This window comes from Lathamus discolor, chromosome Z (assembly GCF_037157495.1).
Source record: "Lathamus discolor isolate bLatDis1 chromosome Z, bLatDis1.hap1, whole genome shotgun sequence".
NCBI classification, from domain to species: Eukaryota; Metazoa; Chordata; class Aves; order Psittaciformes; family Psittacidae; genus Lathamus; species Lathamus discolor.
In genome coordinates this window covers 44672201-44692370 of record NC_088909.1, presented here as the reverse complement: position 1 = coordinate 44692370, position 20170 = coordinate 44672201, and the positions used below count along the sequence as shown (strand labels likewise).

Genomic DNA, 20170 nt, shown 5'->3' with positions numbered 1-20170 from the left:
CTTTATGGAATTTATTTGCAGGTCAAGATATGTATTTATGATCATTCCTTTCTGTTTCTTTATACTGCGTGTTCCATTTCTTCAAGTTTTCAGGAACAGGGAAAAGAAGATTCATGATTCTTGCTCTCAACTGTGATCACTTTCCATAAAGTTAATGAAGACTCAAAGTGTGTCACTCCACATCCATCAGCAGCACATTATTTTCCCATCACTTCAGAACTATCTAGGAACTGAAGGTGCTTTCTCCTTGGAGCCCTGATAGGCTCTGCTGTGAAAGCAATGGCTTAACCTTAACTGGATTTTGCAAGGCTTTCTATATGCTAGTTCTAGTATGAACTAGCAACACATTTTAGAAATGGTTAGAAATCTCAACTGACATACAGAAGAAAAAATACTACTAACTTCTACCAAATACCAACTGCTTTCATGTTTCTCCATGAGTGTGAGCACCTTATCAGGGAGAAGAAAAAGAGGTTCAGATTCTGTCCCAGACAGCACAGGTTAGCACTACTCAGGATTTAAATTACTATTATTCAGGAAAGGCAACAGAAGAGCATGTTTATTTACATAAGGGATAATACTAAGTGGTCCAGCATCAAAGGAAAAGTGTTCCAATGGGTATATTTCTCCAGTAACCACATCCCTCAAGAACTACCAGACTGCAGTGGAATGCCCAACAAAAGACATTAAAGACCTCCTACTGGCAACCTCAAAGACTTTCAACTTTAACTTTTTGCTCTGAGTAACACACAAAAGTGCCAGTACAATTTGTACTTAAAAAGCAGTGCTAGAGAGAGACAGAGAGGTCCATTTTTCAATAAAAGTAGGACTGCAGTTTTACCATGTGAACTACCATCCACAAACTTTCTTAAATACCACTGTATTTATTGATCTAACAGCAAATTCCACAAAACACATGTGGAATGGACAACAAATTCTCTAGGAACTACCATTTTAACCATATTCCACACTGCTGCTTTAATTATGTAATATAGTATTAAATAAGAAACTGTTTATGCATGAAATGGATAATTTATACAACAAAAATTATTTTGATAATTGGATCACACCATCCTCTTAGCTTTTTATCCTCCATGTCTTCAAACTCTCAACTGGAGTAACAGTCAGAGAAATACCTGTTCTGGGCTGGGATAACAATGAATCATATTTTTCTCATTGATCTTCCAAACACAGGGCACTTACTCTAAAGAACTGAATCAACAACCACACAAGCCTGGAGACACAGCAATGCATATTTCATTATCTCCCAAGCGTGATGACTTTAACAGCATTAGAGAACACAGCAAGAAGAGAACACACAGATTTGGGGTTGTACTATTCTCAGCTCCAACATCATTATTGTTGTTCATTAGGAGTTTTTTCAAGAAGAGGGAGGGATATGAAGAAAATTTGCTTGTAATCTTCATCTTCTTTTATGAAAATGGTAATGCAAGCTATAAATTATCATTTAAACCCAGCTGGTTTCACCTGACTTCTATTACAGTCTTAACACTAACTCACATCTACTAACTTTAATTACAGCTCACACTTTATTCTTACAGAATCATATAATATCTTTGGGTTGGGAGGGACGGACCTTAAAGATCATGTAGTTCCAACCCCCTGCCATGGGCAACAGACACCTCACACTAGACCAGGTTGCTCAAAGCTCTGGCCTTCAACACTGCCAGGGATGGGGCAGTCACAGCTTCTCTGGGCAACCAGTGCCAGTGCTTCACCACCCTCATTGTGAAGAACTTCTTCCTTATATTTAACATAAATTTCCCCTCAGTTTAAAGACCCTTGTCCTGTCACTACATGCTCTTGTAAAAAGTCCCTCTCCAGACTTGTCGTACACCCGTTTAAGCTCTGGAAGCTGCTCTACGGTCTCCCTAGAGCCTTCTTTTCTCCAGGCTGAATGAGCCCAACTCACTCAGCCTGCCTTCATAGGAGAGGTGCTCCAGCCCTTTGATTCTCTTCGTGGTCCTCCTCTGGACTCACTCAAGCAGGTCCACATTAGGCAGAATATTAAACAGAGTAACTAATAGAATGTGATCACTGAAACCCTATTTGATAGAAACACTTCAAAGTTTCCAGTATCACAGCATCCATACAGCTGCCCTTGTCTAAATACCGCAGCTACACCATTCTGGGGACCCTGGTCTACCAGATGCATAGCTCTCAGCAAGTTCCAGGGAACTTAAAACAAAAATCCATGTGGCTAACAGGCTTTGCAAGTGAGACTGAAAGCACGGCCAGAGGGATGCGGGTGTGGCAGGGCGGCTAGCCTGTGCTGTGTCGGGCCGGTCCAATCCAGTCCAGTCCAGTGAAATTCAGTCCGGATCCCGCCACTCCGCCCCGTGGCGCCGCGCACGGCGCTGTCTGCGGTGCTGAAAGTAAGACGGCAGACACCACCCCTGCCCTGGAGAAACTGCATGTGCTCCAGCTCCATCACCACGCATCAACCACAGCCCAACCGGGGAAAGAGGCTGAGAACGAAAACTCACTCCTCTCACCTCGATGTATTACTGCTCTTGGGAAGAACCTCTACTAGCTTTATGGGCTTCCGTCCCATGTCCTTTAAATCTGGGACTGTCAAACCCTGTTTTAACTGATTGGTGGACTGTGTTCAGAGCAAAACATATGGTCAAGGTCATTTGGAATTTAATTCCCACTTAATGGGATGACTAGAGTCACCTGCTATGCTGCCAGGCAATACCTCACTGACTTGCTTGCAGCATGACTGTTTGGATTTCCTACCAATAAAACAAGGTCACAGACTACTGAAAAGAACAAGAAAGATGATTTCCATTTGCCAGCATTTTAGGTCATCAGAAGTTTCTAGATATTAAGCCTGCAATTGCTGATAATTACTAAACTGTCAGGTTTTTATTTCTCAACATGTTTTGTCTCACGCTTTGTTAAAAAATTTACATGTGTTTAGGTTGGTTTGCTTCTACTACAGTATGAAAGATACCACACTGCAAGCAGATTACATTGACCTTCTTCTATTCTATAAAGCATTTTTTCTTCTCTCAATGAATTCCTGCTTGGTTACACCCACTGTTTAAGTCTAAGTATGCTTCAGACAAGAATTAGAAAGGAATGTTCAAACTTGAACAGGGTTGACAAATAGCTGGTGCAAACACAAGACACAACCAACCATCTGTGGGCATGATTCTACAGAAGTGATGCATTCTGCTACACACAGCAGGATACTTGCTTGAATTAAAGGCATGTGTGCCTTCAGAAAACTGTCAGCTTTAAAGATTATTTCAAAACCATTACATTATCATGGTTACACAGTATTTTCTTGTGCCGGGGGAAGACACCATATATTCCTAAGCCAAAGTATTTTTAAGGTACTTCTTGTTTTCAGATGTCAAGTGTAATATGATTTTACCAGCTCAGATAGATGTAAGTTTTGCTCTGCATACTCTTCACCTTATTTTTAAAAGTAAAGCGTCTGAACAAAACCAGACTACACCTAAATTAAAAAGCTATCAGATATCCAGTAACTAAGGATGGTACTATGCCCTCTCCATCTAGCAAGGTCCTTGAAAAAGAGAACCTCTCTTTCAACATGAATAATAAAGCTCCTTAAAACTGCAGCTCACTCCAAGCCCTGCCACAACTACTGCAATTTTCAATGTCGCTCAGACTAAAACATAGAGTATTGCTGTTTTACAGGCAGTGCTGTCAGGCAGCACTGAAAACTACATTAACCTTGATTAAGTCACATGGTTGCATAATTCCCTCCATGTAGTCACATACATAAGAAAGTTCTTTAAAGCAATCAATTAAAAAACCCGACCAAAACAGAATTACAATTTTTTTAAGATTTTTTTTTTTTTCTGATTTGTAACACACTCCTAAGGGAATTAAAAATTTGTAACTCTTTACCTGAAAACAAAACAAAACAAAACAAACAAATCTTGGAGTAACCATTATAAGCTGATGCATACAGGGACCTACAACTATTTGGTTATCTTGCATAAAATTTTCCATTTAAAGTTTTTGGAAAATTAATAGAGTAATTCAAATGTTTACACAAAGGTTTTTTCCCATCTTTGCTCTTCATGCCTCAAGCACCACTTATGGGAAGATACACCAGATAAGGCAGTTCCCACATTGCAGGAGCGCCACTTACTTATTTTTATACAGATAAAAAAAACTCCTCATAAGTAATCCAGGAGTTTATAGAGATGCTCTTTCACCAGAACACTTGATTATTGAGTACAATATCACTAAACAGCATTCAGTATCTTTTATATTTCTTACTGCAGAGAAACTGGGTTCTGAGCCAGGAACAGAAGTTTTGCACATGCAAGGACTACACAACGGATCCAATTTTGCAAAGAGTCTTCAGTAACATAATACTTCTCTAACATTACCCTAAGTAGGCGGCTATGGTACCATTTCACATTGAAACTACAGCATTCATTTGCACAGAAGCAGGGCACTATGCAGTTCTTATTTTATCCTTTTTTAAACTGTTTGGTACCAGTGGAAAGGAAAAGTCTTCTGTGCCCTTGAAAGCTGTCGCTTTCACTTGCAGCTCAAGATATTTTTCAGTTAAAGAAGCTGAAAAAGCAAAAGCACTGATGTATCTACAAGTAAGGTATTTTCCCCCTCAAAACTTTGAAATCTGTTGTTATGTTTCAGTTTAGCTGAAATGACAAATATTTATTTCTTGGTAAAAAAACAAACAAAAAAACAACTGAAGTCAGAGCTAAGTCCTTTGAAGAGACCCTGTGACAGTATTTGTGAGACTTATTACATCTTCGATCATTACATTCCTTCTACCTTTAGCCCTACCTTTCTTGGCAGTTTTTTTCTGTCACAATCTTAGCAGCTGTGCAGCACTATATAAAACACAGCTCTGGAGGTATTTAAAAGACATGTAGATGTGGCACTTACGGACACGGTTTAGTAGTGCACTTGGCGATACTAGGTTAACAGTTGGACTCTATCTTAGAGGTCTTCTTCAACCTAAACAATTCTATGATTCTGTGACTTCTTATCTCTCCCCCCTCCTCTTAAACATTCTCCTGGAGTACACTCGTGTCTGAGACAATCCAGTTAAGATTACGTACCTTGCACAGTGAAAACAATTAACCTTGCCATCAAAAGAAAATGCATAGCATGAAATGTAGCCATTGGGAAATAAAAGACTATTGCTGTACCTCTCCTACAGAAGAAGGCAGGCATGTCACCAAGAGCGTTATAACCTCAGCGCTAAGCAATCCTATAGCATAACCACTGGCAACAGTCCCTAGCAAGCAGAGCTTCCTAGCACATACAAGCCCACCGTGTTTCTCCCTGGGGCTGGAGGTCCGTTCATCAATGGCAGGCACGCAGAGATAATTTTTTGCTTTCTGAATAGTCAGGAAGTGCAAAGTACTTACCACCACTATGCCCTCCGAGAATCCGCCTCACCCCTCTCCCCCCAGCTACGCCAGCAACAGACACTGACCCGCAGAAGAAAACATTACCTGTATTTCCCTTGCATGGTACACGATGATGAGCCCGAGCAGGATAATCGTGGAGAGGCTAATAAGGCATTTCAGAGCAAGGGAATACAGCGACTCCTGCAATAGAAAGACACCACCATCCCTCAGCGACAAGGTGCCGCTCCCGCCCGACGCCACCCCGATGCCGGGGCCCGGGGCACACCAGTGCCGGGGGTAGAGCGCCTCGGGACGGGGCTGGGGCGGGGAACAAGCAGCCCCGCCGCGCTGGGCTCTGTAAGGGGCCGGGGCCACCTCTCCGCTGGGCCGTCGGAGGGGCTGCCGGTACCTTGGTGTAGGCGCCCCAGGAGAGCTCAGTCTCAATGACCATGACGACGATGCCGAACATGCCGAAAATGAGCGCGTAGTCGCTGAGGCGCTTGCGCTTCTCGAACAGCGCCCGGCGGTGCCCCAGCTTGTACCCGATGTTCTGGTTCTTCTTCTTGCTGGACTTGCCCCCACTGTTGCTGGCGCTGCCCGGGCCGGGGCCGGGACCAGGACCAGAGCCGGAGGAGCCGTAGAGCGCCAGGTTGTTGGAGTTGTTGTGCTCGGGCTTGGAGACCACGATCTCCGGAGCAGTGGGGGTGCTCGCGGTGGCGGCGGCAGCGGGGCTGGCGAGCGGCTGCTGGAGCGGCTGCGACTCGGAATCCGGCTCTTGTAGGTTCCTGCGGGACGAGCTCAGGTTGCTGAGCGGCCGCATGACGCCGCCGTTGTACCTGCAGCTGCTCATGGCTATTTCTGTGAATGGGTTGCTCTCCCGGCGCTGGTGGTGGTGGTGGAGATGATGGTGGTGATGGTAGTGGTGGGTGCTGCCGCTGCTGATACTGCTGCTGGGGCTCGCTGCCTGCTGCTGCTGCAGGCTGTGGCACTGGTGGTACTGGGCGTACTGGTGGTGCTGCCTGGACGAGCCGGCATGGCTGGAGGGGGTGAACTCGCTGACGTTCAGCTGGCTGCCCTGCCGAGAGGAGGCAGCGGAGGACAGCGGTGAGGAATGAGTCCGGAACGTGCCCGAGTGGGGCGAGATGGTGCGGAGCAGCAGGGGCAGGTTATCCCCCGCGGCTGCCGCAGCAGCCCCGTAGTAGGCGCAGTTGTTGCACTGGAGGCATGGGCTCTGCTTGTCCTGGCCGTGCTGCTGCTGCTGCTGCTGCTGCTGCTGCTCTGGGCCGAAGCCCGCCGGAAACTGGCGCGGCGCGTCCATGCCGGTGCCGTTAAAGCCGCAGGAGGACCGGGCGGTGCTGCACGCTGCGCAATGCGTTATGGTCGGCAGGGGAGAGTCCTGCTGCCGCCACGAAGGGCCCATCCCGGCACCCGTAGGATCCAGCCGCTGCGTTCCATTGGTCGGGGGAACCAAAACAATGGGCATCACGTCACCTGATAGGGGTGGACCGGCCGCGGCGTAAGGAGGTGGGGGCTCCGCAGGGTCCCCCCGCCGCCCCGCACCGCTGGGGAGCCCGCCTCCTCGCGCGCTCCGCGCCCGCAGGTAAGGGCTGCCTTTGGCCCTCGCTCCCGCCCCGCCCCGCCCGCCGCGGAAGCCGTGGGGCTCCCAGGGGTCCCCCCGCAGGGAAGGGGCCTTCGCGGCGGTGCTCCCCAGCTCCCCGCTCCTCACATCTGCACCGTCGTCGGAACATGGGCGCCGCGCTCCGGAGCTGTCCAGCAGCGCCTCCCGCCTGTTTCCGCCGCCGCCGCCCTGCAAAACACAGAGCCGCGCTCGCTTCGCTCCGCCGCCTGCCGCGGGCGCCGGGGCAAGCCGGGAGAGGCAGTGTCGCCGCGGGCTGCCGTGGGGCCGGGTAGCGGAGAGCCCGCCCCGGCACGTCTCCGCCTGTCACCGGGAGCGGGAGGGCCGGGGGCTGCCCCTGCCTGCCGGCCGCCACCCGGGACACCCGGGAGCCCAGCTCTGGCTGGAGCTTCACTGTAGAACAGGGTCGGTGTCCCTGAGTGAATGCGTCCGCCCCCACCCCCCCCTCCGCAACAGCGCAGTCCTTCCGCTGGTCGCCGTCCCTCAGCGAATGCGTCCACCCCCACAGCCCCTCCGCAACAGTGCAGTCCTTCCGCTTGTCGCCGGCTACCGTTCTGTCTCTTCCCCTTCAACTCCCAGCTGTCACCAAATAATTCATTCCCGTAGCTGCCTGTGGCAGAATAATGTCTGCCACCAGGCAGAGTCTCTGCATTTACTTAAAGAAAGCTTCTTTACGGGAGCAATCGTGAACGAGGTAAGTGACTTACCTTGTTAAAGGTGTGCCATTCCTGTCCCCTAGGTGATATTATAACAGGTTTGGTTTTGTTGGAGGGTTTCGGTTTGTTCGGTTTTGTTGGCTTTGTTTTGGGTTTGTTGTTTGTTTGTTTTTTTCTCCAGTTCTCCAGCACTGTTCAAGCAGCTTGAAAAATCAACTGGGAAATTTGATAATGTGGAAGGTTTCTTTACATCCTCAGCTTCTCACTAACGTTAAAGACAAAACTCACCAAGCCTTTCTAGGATAACAGCTTATGCCCTTAAAATTTCTATGTCCAACACAGCATCCAGTTTCCTCTGAAACTCTACACCCTTGAATGGCTTGCAGATTAAAAATATGGGTAAGGCATTAAGAAGAGTTTTAAAATATACTCAGTTATAAAATTCCACTGATTTATTCCAAAGTGTACCTTTAAATAAAGCACATACAGCACACACAAAAACAACCCTAATATAGTGTCCTTTTTGATATATTTTATAGATAATATAGATTATTTAGAGAGTTACCAATACAGCCAATTTATGAATGAAAATCCACACACACATTCTTGAGTGAATGATAAAGCACTTTCCAAGTACTTCAGTCTGTGTTTTTAAATTACACTGAAGTGTATTTGGATGCTTTCCATTGCACTCAGTTCCCCTGAGCATCAAAGACAAAAGACATTTTTAATGATGAACAGGCTGTTTGACACGGCTTCAGATGTTCCATTGTTTGTTTGAAAAAAACTAGTTGCTATAATTCCATCTCACTGTTTGTATCTTGCCTGTGTTTCCAAACACATACAAATCAAATGGATCTTCAAAAATGAGAATCTTAAGGAACCTGGGCTTTTATCGCTCTGTAAATAAAAGTCCTGCACAAGCATGCAGTTAAAATAGATGTTTTGTGGACTAGTTAAAGATTTAGATAAAACAAGGTTTCATCATCCCTTTTCTGTTCATGCCGTGTCCTTAATGTTTGCTTAAACCTTTGAAGTGTTCTCCTTAACAGAAGTCCTCAGGACCTAGTTTACCATGAAAGGCTTATTAAGAAAATCATAAATCTTCATATTTTATTTAGAAGTCACTGAGGCTTTGTCCTGCAGTTTAATCTTAATTTTGAAAAAAAAAAAAAAGTGTCAGTAGACCAAAATATATGGTAGCTGTATCCTATATGGTGAAATGGTGGCATTTATTTTTCTAATTCATATATAAAACTTACAAGCCTCTCTACTGCTGCTAACTTGTTGATTTGTAGAAGTGGCAAGAAGAGAGCTGTTACCAGCTTTCAGACATTTCCTCTACTTGCATTATGCAAGTAAAAAATTAGTATTCCTGTGTTTAACACAAGAGGTCATACTAATCGCACAGCATGTTATAAAATTGATCAGATAGGGTTTTATTTCAGTTTCATTGTGCAACCTGGAATATCTCCCCACAGTTTCAAGGACTAAAATATGAATGACTGAGAGTTTGCATTTTCACAGCTAAGGAGGTAAATTTTCTTCTCTATGAAATTGATTAATGAACCAGAATAGAAAAATGTGGTTTAACATCTTCCCTTGTAAAATAATTTTGAAGTTCACTTTTAAAAATTATTGTATTTGTTTTCAGAAATAAAGTATATTCTTCATGAAAACTGAATTGTTATATTCCTTTTTTAATCACACATTAGCATTGTTAGGTCAGAATTGTTAAATCATACTAAACTGGTAACAATGAACCCCTGTGAAACAAACATTATCTGTTTGGGATTGGGGGCTTTGGTGTTTTCCTACATTTTCATTATATACTGAATGGAACTGCTCTTGCTGATTATTATAGGTCCTGCTTCTGGTTTGTCAAAAGAGACTGTTTTTACACATGTATGTAGGTGTGTATGTACACATATGTGCGTGTGCACCTTTGTATTCAGTAACAGAGAGACAATTACTGTAGAACTAATTTGATAATGATGATTATTGGAGATGTTTGGAAAGCAGATTTGTTTTCTAAACCCACAAAATGAAAGAACAAGGTAAATACTGTTGAGCAAAACTATGCCAACAGCAGGACAGGAAGCTCACAGAAGACACAGGAGACACAGGAGAAATTAGATTTCTGAAAGGAAAAAAACATAAAATATTTGAAGTTACAGCTAATGAGAAGTCATTTGAAAAGCCCACTGAATGACATACAGTGAAGATGCAACACTTACAGGTATTAGAAAGCTACTTTGGCTTTTAATTTATTGCCCTATTGTAGTTAAAATCTGGCTACAATAAGAGGTATTAGAAAGCCGCTTGAGCTTATTGCCAGACCCAGACTCTGGTTAAAATCACAGAAAATTCTGCACTCATAAAAATGTCAAAAAATGTAGAAAGAAGGAAACAAAAAGGAAGCAAAGGTGAGGAGAAAAGCTTAGGAAATTCCATTCTGTGACAGTAGTTTGAACTCAAAGTATATTCTGCATAAGGCCTAGAAGTTTCTAGAAAGCCCTAAAGCAAACAGCCTTGTTCAGTTAAAAAAAAAAAAAGGCAAGCAAGTACAGAGCTCAGTGTGTATATAGAAGGTTGTCACTCGTTGAAAGCAGGGTCACATTTCTGGAGGTGACACTGGCAGCGGTAGCGATCATTCAGGGGTATGAGAGCAAGATCATTCAAGGGTATCCATGCCACAATAAAAATGACAGCAGTACAGCTGCCAAGACAAGGCATGGAAACTACCCATATGAGCCACCTGTGTAAATTTACATTTTGCATAGCATCTAGCAGGGCTTTTAACCACCAGATGTCTCTGACGTTCACGCCAGCAACTTCTGTTGTCACAGTTTTATGCGCTAACTGGAATCCCACACCTGCTGGACCTGCACTTCAGAGAGTTTTTTATAATGTTCCACAGTACTGGGGGAAGGAGAAGTAATACCAAATAATGACTCCATGCAAATAGTATAGCTACATATTAGAAGGAGGCACGTTTTACTCTTTCTGCTTTTGATTTTATACTATTCAATAATCTGCACTTACTTCTGCTTCTCCAGCATATCACTAATAAAAATGAAGATTAACTCCAGTTCAAAACCTTTGTCTATTATCTGGGACACATAAGATACAAAAGATAAGGACACTGGATTGATAGCTCTAAAATAGTAACCAAAGTTTTCAAAAGTGGTGATGTCTTCATTAATGGGAGTGCAGCTTAAGAGGTATCTAGGATTGCTGGATGCATTTCCTCTATTTCAAGGGGATTTCCTCAAGGGATGGAGTTTTTCAACATTTTTTGCTAGCAAGACTTTTTAACTATTAAACAGGTTAAAAGTGTTGGGTTTCATCCACAAAACAGCTGGGGAAAGTATTTCTCCCTTTAATTCACTTTTCCATCCTTTCTGGATATTTTTATAGTACTTGGAGATCACACAAATCTAATGATTCCTTTCTGGCCACTACTTTTTTCTCATTTTCAAAGGATACTGCCACCTACAAAGAATTTCTTAGCTAGCTAGTTGCATCAGCATTAATACTGTTTTGCCCAGCCAGTACAGGTGCTCAGCAGGTGACTACTATATTATGTTTAATCAGACTACCTTCTATTATTCTCACAAACTGGTGCAGTTTTGTAACAGAACTTTAACTCAGTACAATTACTGAGCATCATGCAGTATTTTGGTTTCAGCCTGTGTGAAAGCAAAAAGTGACTTTGAGTGTGTGGCAGGGTTATCAGGAGTGAGGGGTCATTTTTAATTTTGTAGAATCCAGTATTTGAAGAATTTTGATCTATTGAGTCCAGTGAGCCATTGTTTACATATAAATATAAGATCATACCTTTCAAAGTTGGTAGTACAAAAGCTGAAGATGTTAGCAGTGCTGTTCCTTTCCATAAAATGTGTAATTTCTGATTTGGGTAGCAACTGATTCTAAATAATTACATTTCATTCGCCCATGTTTGAAAAATGAGTATTTTTTTCCATTGGTACTTACCATCTGTGCTTCCATTTTACCATGAGAATATAGTTACTATAGATTTGAACTGGCAATGTTATATTTAAAAAATGCAGTTCAAAACATGTATAAAATGTAAGGTTGCCATTTTAGTTGTGTTTATTGGGGCTTTTTATTTGTTTCTGCAGTCCTGTTACCATGAAGGACTCTACAACTTCCACAGTACATTCAAATGCCATGTCGTGGAAGTCTGTTTGTTGCTGTCATAGCCATATCTGAAACCTTTTGGATGTATTCATAACACACACAAACCATCAATGTATGTCATGGTCCTGTTTGCAGAAATTGTATCTCCAAGTTTGAAAAATTTATACACTTGCAGAACAAATGGAAGCAGGGAAAAGATGAAAGCCAATGTCCAATTTTATGTTACCTGCAGTCCCACTTTCTACTCAATATAAACTTTGTGTGGTTGTTTTTCTAATTTATGAGATTGCTAAGTCAAGAAATTAATTTGGGACAGAGGACTGGGGCAGTTGCTAAGGGAAGCACATCTCACTCCTTCCTTCCTAGCTAGGTCTGTCTGCAGCACCTTCTTTTCTTCACTCCACATAACCCCTCCTTCTTTCCCTTCCCTGTTGTAAAGGAGACAGTACATAGTACCTGACAGCACCTCTGGGTCAGGCGGTGGAAGAATAGTGAGTTATTCAAGCTATCTGTGCTTCAAGCTGGCCCTGGCCTCATAAGCTCAATGAGCAACTATTTGAAATGATAGTTCAAAAAGTTCTGGGAAGTTTTATAAATTTTTCATTCTCTGAAGTGTATTTTTTCTGAATTCTCTCCTTTATCCCTTATATTTTCATACTACTCAACAAAAAATTAACTGTGTTTTTGAGGAAAGGGCTAGGCAGTTTTAATTACTGAAACTAATTTTAAGGAGAAAGGGCTTAAGACTTTCACGCAGCACATAAAATTGTCCCATTCAGAACACATTTCTGTAGAATTAAACTTCCTTCCTTCCATCTGTCTAAAAGCCATCCCTTCAACCCAATATATCAGATTAGTAACCCTTGTATTAGCAAACTGACATTTCAAAATATGTATAGTACTGTAGACTGCTTTTAAAAGTTAAGATAATCAGACTGTTTCTCAGAGGACTTTTTTTTTTCTGTCTGCAACTTCACGCATTCAAAGTATTTTCTACATTACAGTGGTCTGAAGCATAAATGGAAAATATATGGATGGTATAGTATCTTCCTGATCAGCATTTTAGATTCTTTATCTTTTGGGAAGATCAAAACCAAATTTGAAATGGAAAAGATCTTCCAGCTTTAATTATGAAATCTCTGTTGTAACTATTATAAGGTATGTCCTAGGAGCTGTTTCTCAGACTAATTTTCATAATATTAAAAATGCATCAGTGTTCAAGCTGGTCTGAATATAACTAGATTTTATGTCTCACAGAAGCCTATCCTCTGGTGAAGAAAGCCAGGGCATGGTAGGAATCCTTTTTCACCTTTGTGAGCATTACTGCAGAACTAACAAGGCACGTAGGTGAGAGATCTTCCCATACTGTCTTGGGAAATAGCAATGCCTCCGATAGATGTTGGACAGTGTTGACAGCAACAAATTATCTAATTGTTACATATTTCTCAGTAATGCAATTTCTTTTTAAGAGCAGAATTCCAGTATTCAGCCAGCCATATTCTCTGAAGCAAGATAATGCAGCATGCACTTGCACCTCCATGCACCAAATTCCTAGGCATCTGATCCACACTGCAGAGCTCAAGCGCATGGAGGAGAGGGATTAGCAAACCAGTGTGCAGAGCTTGAGCTAGTCAGGAGTATGAATTGTGGGTAGGGCCATGAACTCAAGACCAACATTTTACTGATGCCTTTCCTATTCAGAAAAATGCTGTCCTGATGGGGTAGGAATCTAAGCATTTTATTTTAAAAAATCATTAGCCATTTTATTCTTCTCTTAAATGTAAGATGGGTGGGTCTGGGTATTTCTTGCCCACATAAACACAGTAGGGAAGGAAAAGTGGTTTTCCTTTCTGCCATCATGGGTGGACTCACACACATACTCCACCTCAGAGAGCAGGTATTAAAAACCAACTGTATCTTAGCTGATGAAAGGAACAACCAATCCTTCCCCTTACAGTTGTCCACCCATGAAATGTGAGGTGATTGATTGGGTCAGGCACAATGAGAGTACACAAGACGTGCATCAATCTAGCCAAAAAGCAGTCATTCTCTTTGGAGTAGGAACAGGGATACACCCCTAGGAGATTAAGAGAGACCCTTTCAAGGACCCCTCTCCAAGAGCAGCATGCAAATACCCACCAAACCCCAACATCTACTGCCGTCCTCTTTGGGGGACCCACAAAAGCCAGGTGGCCATCTCCAGGCTTTCTTATGTTCCGACTTCTATGGCTGCTTCACTGCAGTAACAGTGTTTGAATGCTCTGGGGAGTATGTAGCACTTTGAACCTCAGATTTTGAAGCTTATTTCATAATAGTCTTGAGGCTTAAATGGCATTTGATAAAAATTGCCAACAATTTCTAAGTGTTTATTCTGACCTTCAAGAATCACTTATACTTTACAATACCCCAAACTGACATCACCATTAATCTTGCATGTGGAATTCAGCAATCCACAGAAGTAAATAATCAATAAAGCCCATCTTTGCTTTCTCAAATAATCAGCTATTTTTCAGTGATCCCAGTTCACACCCTTATAATGCTTTTTTCTGTACATGAGGACTGAAGTTTTTGTATTTCTGCTTCTGAGGCAGTTACATTTAATGTTAAACAAAAAAGGTCACAGAATGCAGTCATGCCTTTGAAGTCTGGCAGCTGAGACTTCATAGAATCACAGAATTGTTTGAGTTGGAAGAGGCCTTAAACCTCATCTAGTTTCAGCACCATGCAATGGGCAGGGACACCTTCCACTAGACCACGTTGCTCAAAGCCCTGTCCAACCTGGCCTTGGACACTGCCAGAGATAGGGCAGCCACAATTTCTCTGGGCAACCTGTGCCAGTGTCTCAACCCCCACTGTGAAGAATTTCTACCTAATGTCTAATCAAAATCTCCCCTCGGTCAGTTTAAAGCCATTTCCCCTTGTCCTGTCACCACATACCCTTGTATGAAGTCCTTCTCCAGACTTCTTGTTGGCCCCCTTTAGGTACTGGAAGCTGCTCTAAGGTCTCACCTGAGCCTTCTGTTCTGCAGGGTGAAAAAGCCCAACTCTCTCAGCCTGTCTTCAAACCAGAGGTGGTCCAGCCCTCTCATCATCTTTGTGGTCTCCTCTGGACTCACTCGAGTAGGTCCACATCCCTCTTATATTCGGGGCCCCAGAGCTGAACGCGGCACTGCAGGTGAGGTCTCACAACAGCAGAGTAGAGGGGAGAATCACCCCCCTCAACCTGCTGGTCGCACTCCTTTTTATGCAGCCCAGCAGCCTGGGCAGGTGGCTTTCTGGGCTGTAAGCACACACTGCCAGGTCATGTTGAACTTGAAGGTAAACACCATAATTTCTGCCTCTGCAGCAATGAAAAGCTATCTGTCCAATACAGAAAAATACCAAAAGGGTAGCACAAGAATGTCTTTGCTCAGAACATCTTGTGCTGTCCTGTGGTTCTGGTCCCTCAGGCAAAGCCAGAATGGGATTGAAAGTTTGCAATGTCCTCGGTGACTTAGTTTAACAATAGGACTGCTGAGTCAGAGAGAGAATACTGTCACCTACTATGAAAGTGTGTGTTTGTTAATCTATTTTCCTTTTATTGTGACAACAAAACCACCTTTTTTTAAAATTATTCTTTTAATTATATGTATATATATATATATATATATATATATATACACTGTGGGTTGAGAGTTTCTGGTATCATCAGGGAGGAAAAATAACTCCTAAATCTGGTTTGATGTTAACCTAAACTTTCTAATTACCCTGCTGAAAAATGACTTATTCACAGGTTTACTCCTAACTTCGCTCAGCTTCATTTCAAGTGTAATTCATTTCTACCAGCAAGAATTTACACAGACCAAATGTGTGTGCAAATGAACATCTGCTCATGTCTTTCTACAAAAGTATGTCTTTCCAGATGTAAATGTATATCTTGTAGACATAGTCTGAACGTTTGCTTTTGAAAACTGTCCCAAAGTACAGTGACAGATGTAATTGCATAATTTAGGTCCGGATGAGAAATCCACAGCAAGTGAAATACAGGAAGCATTACTAAAAAGGCATACATTTAGGTGTCATCTTCTAATGAAATGTAATGGTTTACATTTGCAGAAACGTGGCTGCTGTATGGTAGGCACAAATTATGCCAGTATGCTTTCTTCTACATGTGCATCTGTGTAACTTCAGGGTTGCAAGCAGACAGAGAAGTGCTAAAGCACGGGAAGCGGATGCACAGTTCCCACGCTGGAGGGGAGAGTGGCACTTCGGCCTCTTATGAGGCAAAACATGAACCTGCATAAAAATGTCCTGTAATTTGCCCATAAACAATTTCTTTGTAATTGGCTAAAAGCCATTCAAGCAGATCAGTGTTGCTTACTGGTCTGTGATCTGTAAAATCAAAGTAACACATGACAGCAGAGCTAGAAATGAAAACAAGGCAGCAGTTACTATGGAGGAATACTGGAACTGTAGAGATGATTTACATGAGGTGGAAAGAATGGTAATGAGGGTTTAAAAAACGGTGCAATTCCAAAATAGGTCTGACAGCAGATGTTTAGGGAAAAAAAAAAAAAAATTAGATATGGGGATTGAAAAGTGTAATTTCAAGAACGAGAGGTGATGTTTTGGCAGAAATACAATATACACACAAAAGAAATTGTCTAAATTTGATGTGTCACCAGCACTAAATTTCTTTAAATGCAAGAATGTTAGTAATTAAATGCCAGTGATAAATTCTGGGATTTTATCCGTATAGAACACAAGTATCATTTTGGCCTAAGTCCTGAACAACAGAATTTGGCTTGCTGGTATAAGATCTGTGATCTTTGAAGAATAGCTCTACCAGTGAGAAGATCTTGTCACCTTTACAGACTTGATCCAAGTTTTCTGCAGGCAGAGAAGGTGGTTGACATGTCCTTCCCCTCATGCTCAGCAAATAAGGCATGTGAGCACCAGGACTGCCTTTCTTTGTAATCTGTGGAGAGAAGGCAGTGCCCACGCTACAGGTTTTGGCACATTTCATATCCCTGACAGGATCTAAGCAGAGATTCAGAAGATGGAGCATGCTGTGGACCTGGCAATAGATACAAGAATAACCCACCCCCTTGCTATTGCTTTGAAGGGCAGGAGGATGGAGGATACATTCAAGCTGATTTTAAGTTAGTTCTTCTTGCATGTTTGTGTGTGGTCAGTACCAATGGTTATTCTTTGTGTTCTCCCTCTTCAGAAGACAGGGACTTCTCTGCCAACGCACTTTGTTTTCACCATTATTTCCCCTTCTGTTAGTTGTATCTGGAATACATGACCTGTCTCAGGCCCCAGATAACATCAACTGCAGTCAAAAAACTATTCGCACTTCACATCCAAGAATGTGCACTCATTTTATAGCTCATCTATCAAACAGGAGCATACTCCAACTCAGGTATAGATGCAGCCCAGGAGGATTTATGATCCCAACTGCCTGAACACAGTTTTAAGAAGTATTACTATAAATGTGACAGTAATATAATATATTTTAGTGTGTTAGAATACAGTACGTGGGGGTCTGTGGACATTTAAAAAAACAGCCCAAGTAACTAAAGCCAATGTTTTAATAAAGCAGCTAAAAGCACTTGGGCTGAGAGCATCTAACAGCTCTGAGCTCAGCATTCATACGGGAATATTTTTTTTGTTGCTTATGGATCTAGAGGAGCTGTTCACAGGTGCACAGATTTCTACAGAGGCTGATGCTCTTCCAGCCACATGGAATTTGAAGGGAAGTGAAAATTTTGGCAGAAATAATGTGGGTGTCATTTATCATTTGCTATATTTACTCAAAAGTTTTTTTGAGTAAAACAGTTGCAAGTAGATGAGGAGTACCTCTGTTGCTATAAAGAGATGTAGATTGTGAAACAGAACACAAGTGTGAGAATTAGCAAAAGTGTTTTAGAGGCTCCTAGGACCTCATGAGCTACCTTGGTCCCCACTGCTGAGTACCACTCACTAACCAGCTTGCTGCAGTGAGGCTTAGAATAAGTGGCAGCTGGCAATAGTGGCATCGAGTGGAAGCTTGATGTATTGGGTTTACATGGCAAAGTTTTGGTAGTGGGGGTGACTGCAGGGAGTAGCTTCTGTGAGCAGATGCCAGAAGCTGCCCCCATGTCAGACAGAGCTAGTTCCAGCTGGCTCTGAAGCAGACCTGCTGCTATTCAAAACTGAGCCCATCAGCAATGTTGCTAGTGCCTCTATACAATAACATACTTGAGAAAGGATGAAAAAATGCTGCACAACAGCAGCTGGATTAGAGGACAGAGAATATGTCAGAGAAAGTCTGCAGACAAAAAAGAAGGAGGAGAGTGAAGAAGGAGGGGAGAAGGTGCTCCAGGTACCAGAGCAGACATTCCCTTGCAACCCATGATGCAGCCCATGGTGAGGCAGCTGTGCCCCTGCAGCCCAGGTAGGTCCTTGGTGGAGCAGATTCCACCTGCAGCCTGTGGACAACCTCATGCTGGAGCAGGAGGATGTGGTTTAAAGGAAATTGTGATCCTGTAGAGACCCTGTGCTGGAGCAGGGTCCTGGCAGGAACTGCAGCCCTGTTTAGAGGAACCCCATGCTTCCTTCATGAAGGACTGCACCCTGTGGAAAGGATCCATGCTGCAGTTCTTCAAGAACTGCAGCTGTGGGAAGGACCCCCGCTGGAGAAAATCATGAAAGATTGGGAGAGACACCATGCTGGAGCAGGGGAATAGTGTGAATAGGAAGGAGTGTGTGAGGAGGAAGGAACGTTTGATGAACTGACCACAGTGCCCATTTCCCATCCCCTGTGTTGTATGGGGGAGGAGGTAGAAAAGTTGGGAGTGAAGTTGAGCCTGGGAAGAAGGAAGGGAGGGGGCAAGGTGATTTTAGATGGATCTCACTATTTCCTACATCTGATAACATCAAAGCGTGAAGGGTAAAGCCTGAGAGATGTGTAGCCTGCTGGAGTCCAGCTCCATGCATCCAAAACTGGCAGCTCCAGCCCTCCACTGGCCGCCTGGGCAGCAGACAGTTTGTGTGCGGTCTGAACATGAGCCCAGTGGTGTCAGGCCAGCCACTCTCAAAATAGATGTCTGCCTCTTATGGAAGAAAATATACATTAACTGAGTTTCCACTTTGGAAGTTTCATGGGAGAAAGTGCCAAATCAGCCCAGATGCTGAAAAAGCTACAAAAGCCAAAACACCGGTGGGTCACTGTGATGGCGGAACTGCTGTCGGTGGGCATAGGCTTTACTCTCCAGGAGTGTGAATAAAAGTTACTGGTGACTTTTTAAATTAATTCTGCAGGCATTTAGGGAAGAGGAAGGCTGTTGGTGACGATGTAGCAGGGATTTCAAATTGCATGAGACTTAGGAGCTAAAATCTATGCTTTGAGTTATGCTTGAAAATGAACTGGTAGCCAGTGCATTTGAAGACCATGTTTTCCTCTTTGCAAAGAATCATGCAAGGCAAATGAATGCTAAAGTAGCACATCCCAAAATAATTAGCTATAGCTGTACTAAGTAATTCATATACTGTGGGGGATTGAGCTCCACAATTTAAATGCATCCAGAAAAGAGCACCAAAACTGGTGAAGGTGCTGGAAGGCATGTCCTGTGTGGAGTGGCTGAGGACTCTGGGTTTGTCTACTTTGGAGAAAACGAGGCTGAGGGATGATCTCCTTGCTCTCTGCAGCTTCTTGAGGAGGGGAAGTAGAAAGGGAGTTGCTGAGTTCTTCTTCCTGGTACCCAGTGCCAGAACATGTGGAGATGGCTCAAAATTGCATCCGTAAGGGGAAGATTTAGATAAGAGAAAGATAAGAGGAAACATTTATTTACCAAGAGGATAAAGGTCAAGGGCCAAAGGCTCAGGGGACGTGTCTCAGCTCAGCCTGGGGCCTTCAGTCCCTGCCTGAGCCATGTTGTAGCTGCACCTGTCCCTTTCCCTGTCTCTTGGATGGGCCTGGACCTGCACTGCAGAGAGCTGCTTTCCTGGATGGACCCTCAGACCTAGGGCATCGCTTGTCATGCGGAATGGTAGTCATAACCTAGTCTGGTCTATTCTACTCTGTTCCATTCCATTCCATTCCATTCCATTCCATTCCCTATGCTCATCCTGAGCTGTGGATGAATGACATTGTTATTTCCCTGTAATGTCCCGGGGGAGTTCAGCTTCAAAACCATTTTCAAGAACAAAAATCACAAAGCTTACAAGTTGAAACAGGATTTTATTTTATGATTTGATTTTATTTGGTTTGGTTTCTGTTATCCTATGGTATTTTATTTTATGTTACTTTACGTTATTTTATGTTACTTTATCTTACAGGGTTTTGTTTGTTTTTCTGGTTT

The 20170-nt window shown here is 43.2% G+C and overlaps 1 protein-coding gene across 1 annotated transcript in view; it reads right to left on the bottom strand.

The window, feature by feature from the left end:
* KCNN2 (potassium calcium-activated channel subfamily N member 2) overlaps nt 1-7248 on the bottom strand; it is a 58890-nt gene extending 51642 nt beyond the window's left edge. Inside the window, exons 1-3 of the mRNA XM_065663147.1 lie at nt 7117-7248; nt 5800-6881; nt 5496-5591 (exon numbers count right to left, since the gene is read on the bottom strand). Of these exons, the coding sequence (XP_065519219.1) occupies nt 5496-5591; nt 5800-6881; nt 7117-7138 (1200 nt within the window). The 5' untranslated portion in view covers nt 7139-7248. The remainder of the gene's footprint in view (nt 1-5495; nt 5592-5799; nt 6882-7116) is intronic.
* Between the last annotated feature and the right edge of the window lie 12922 nt (nt 7249-20170).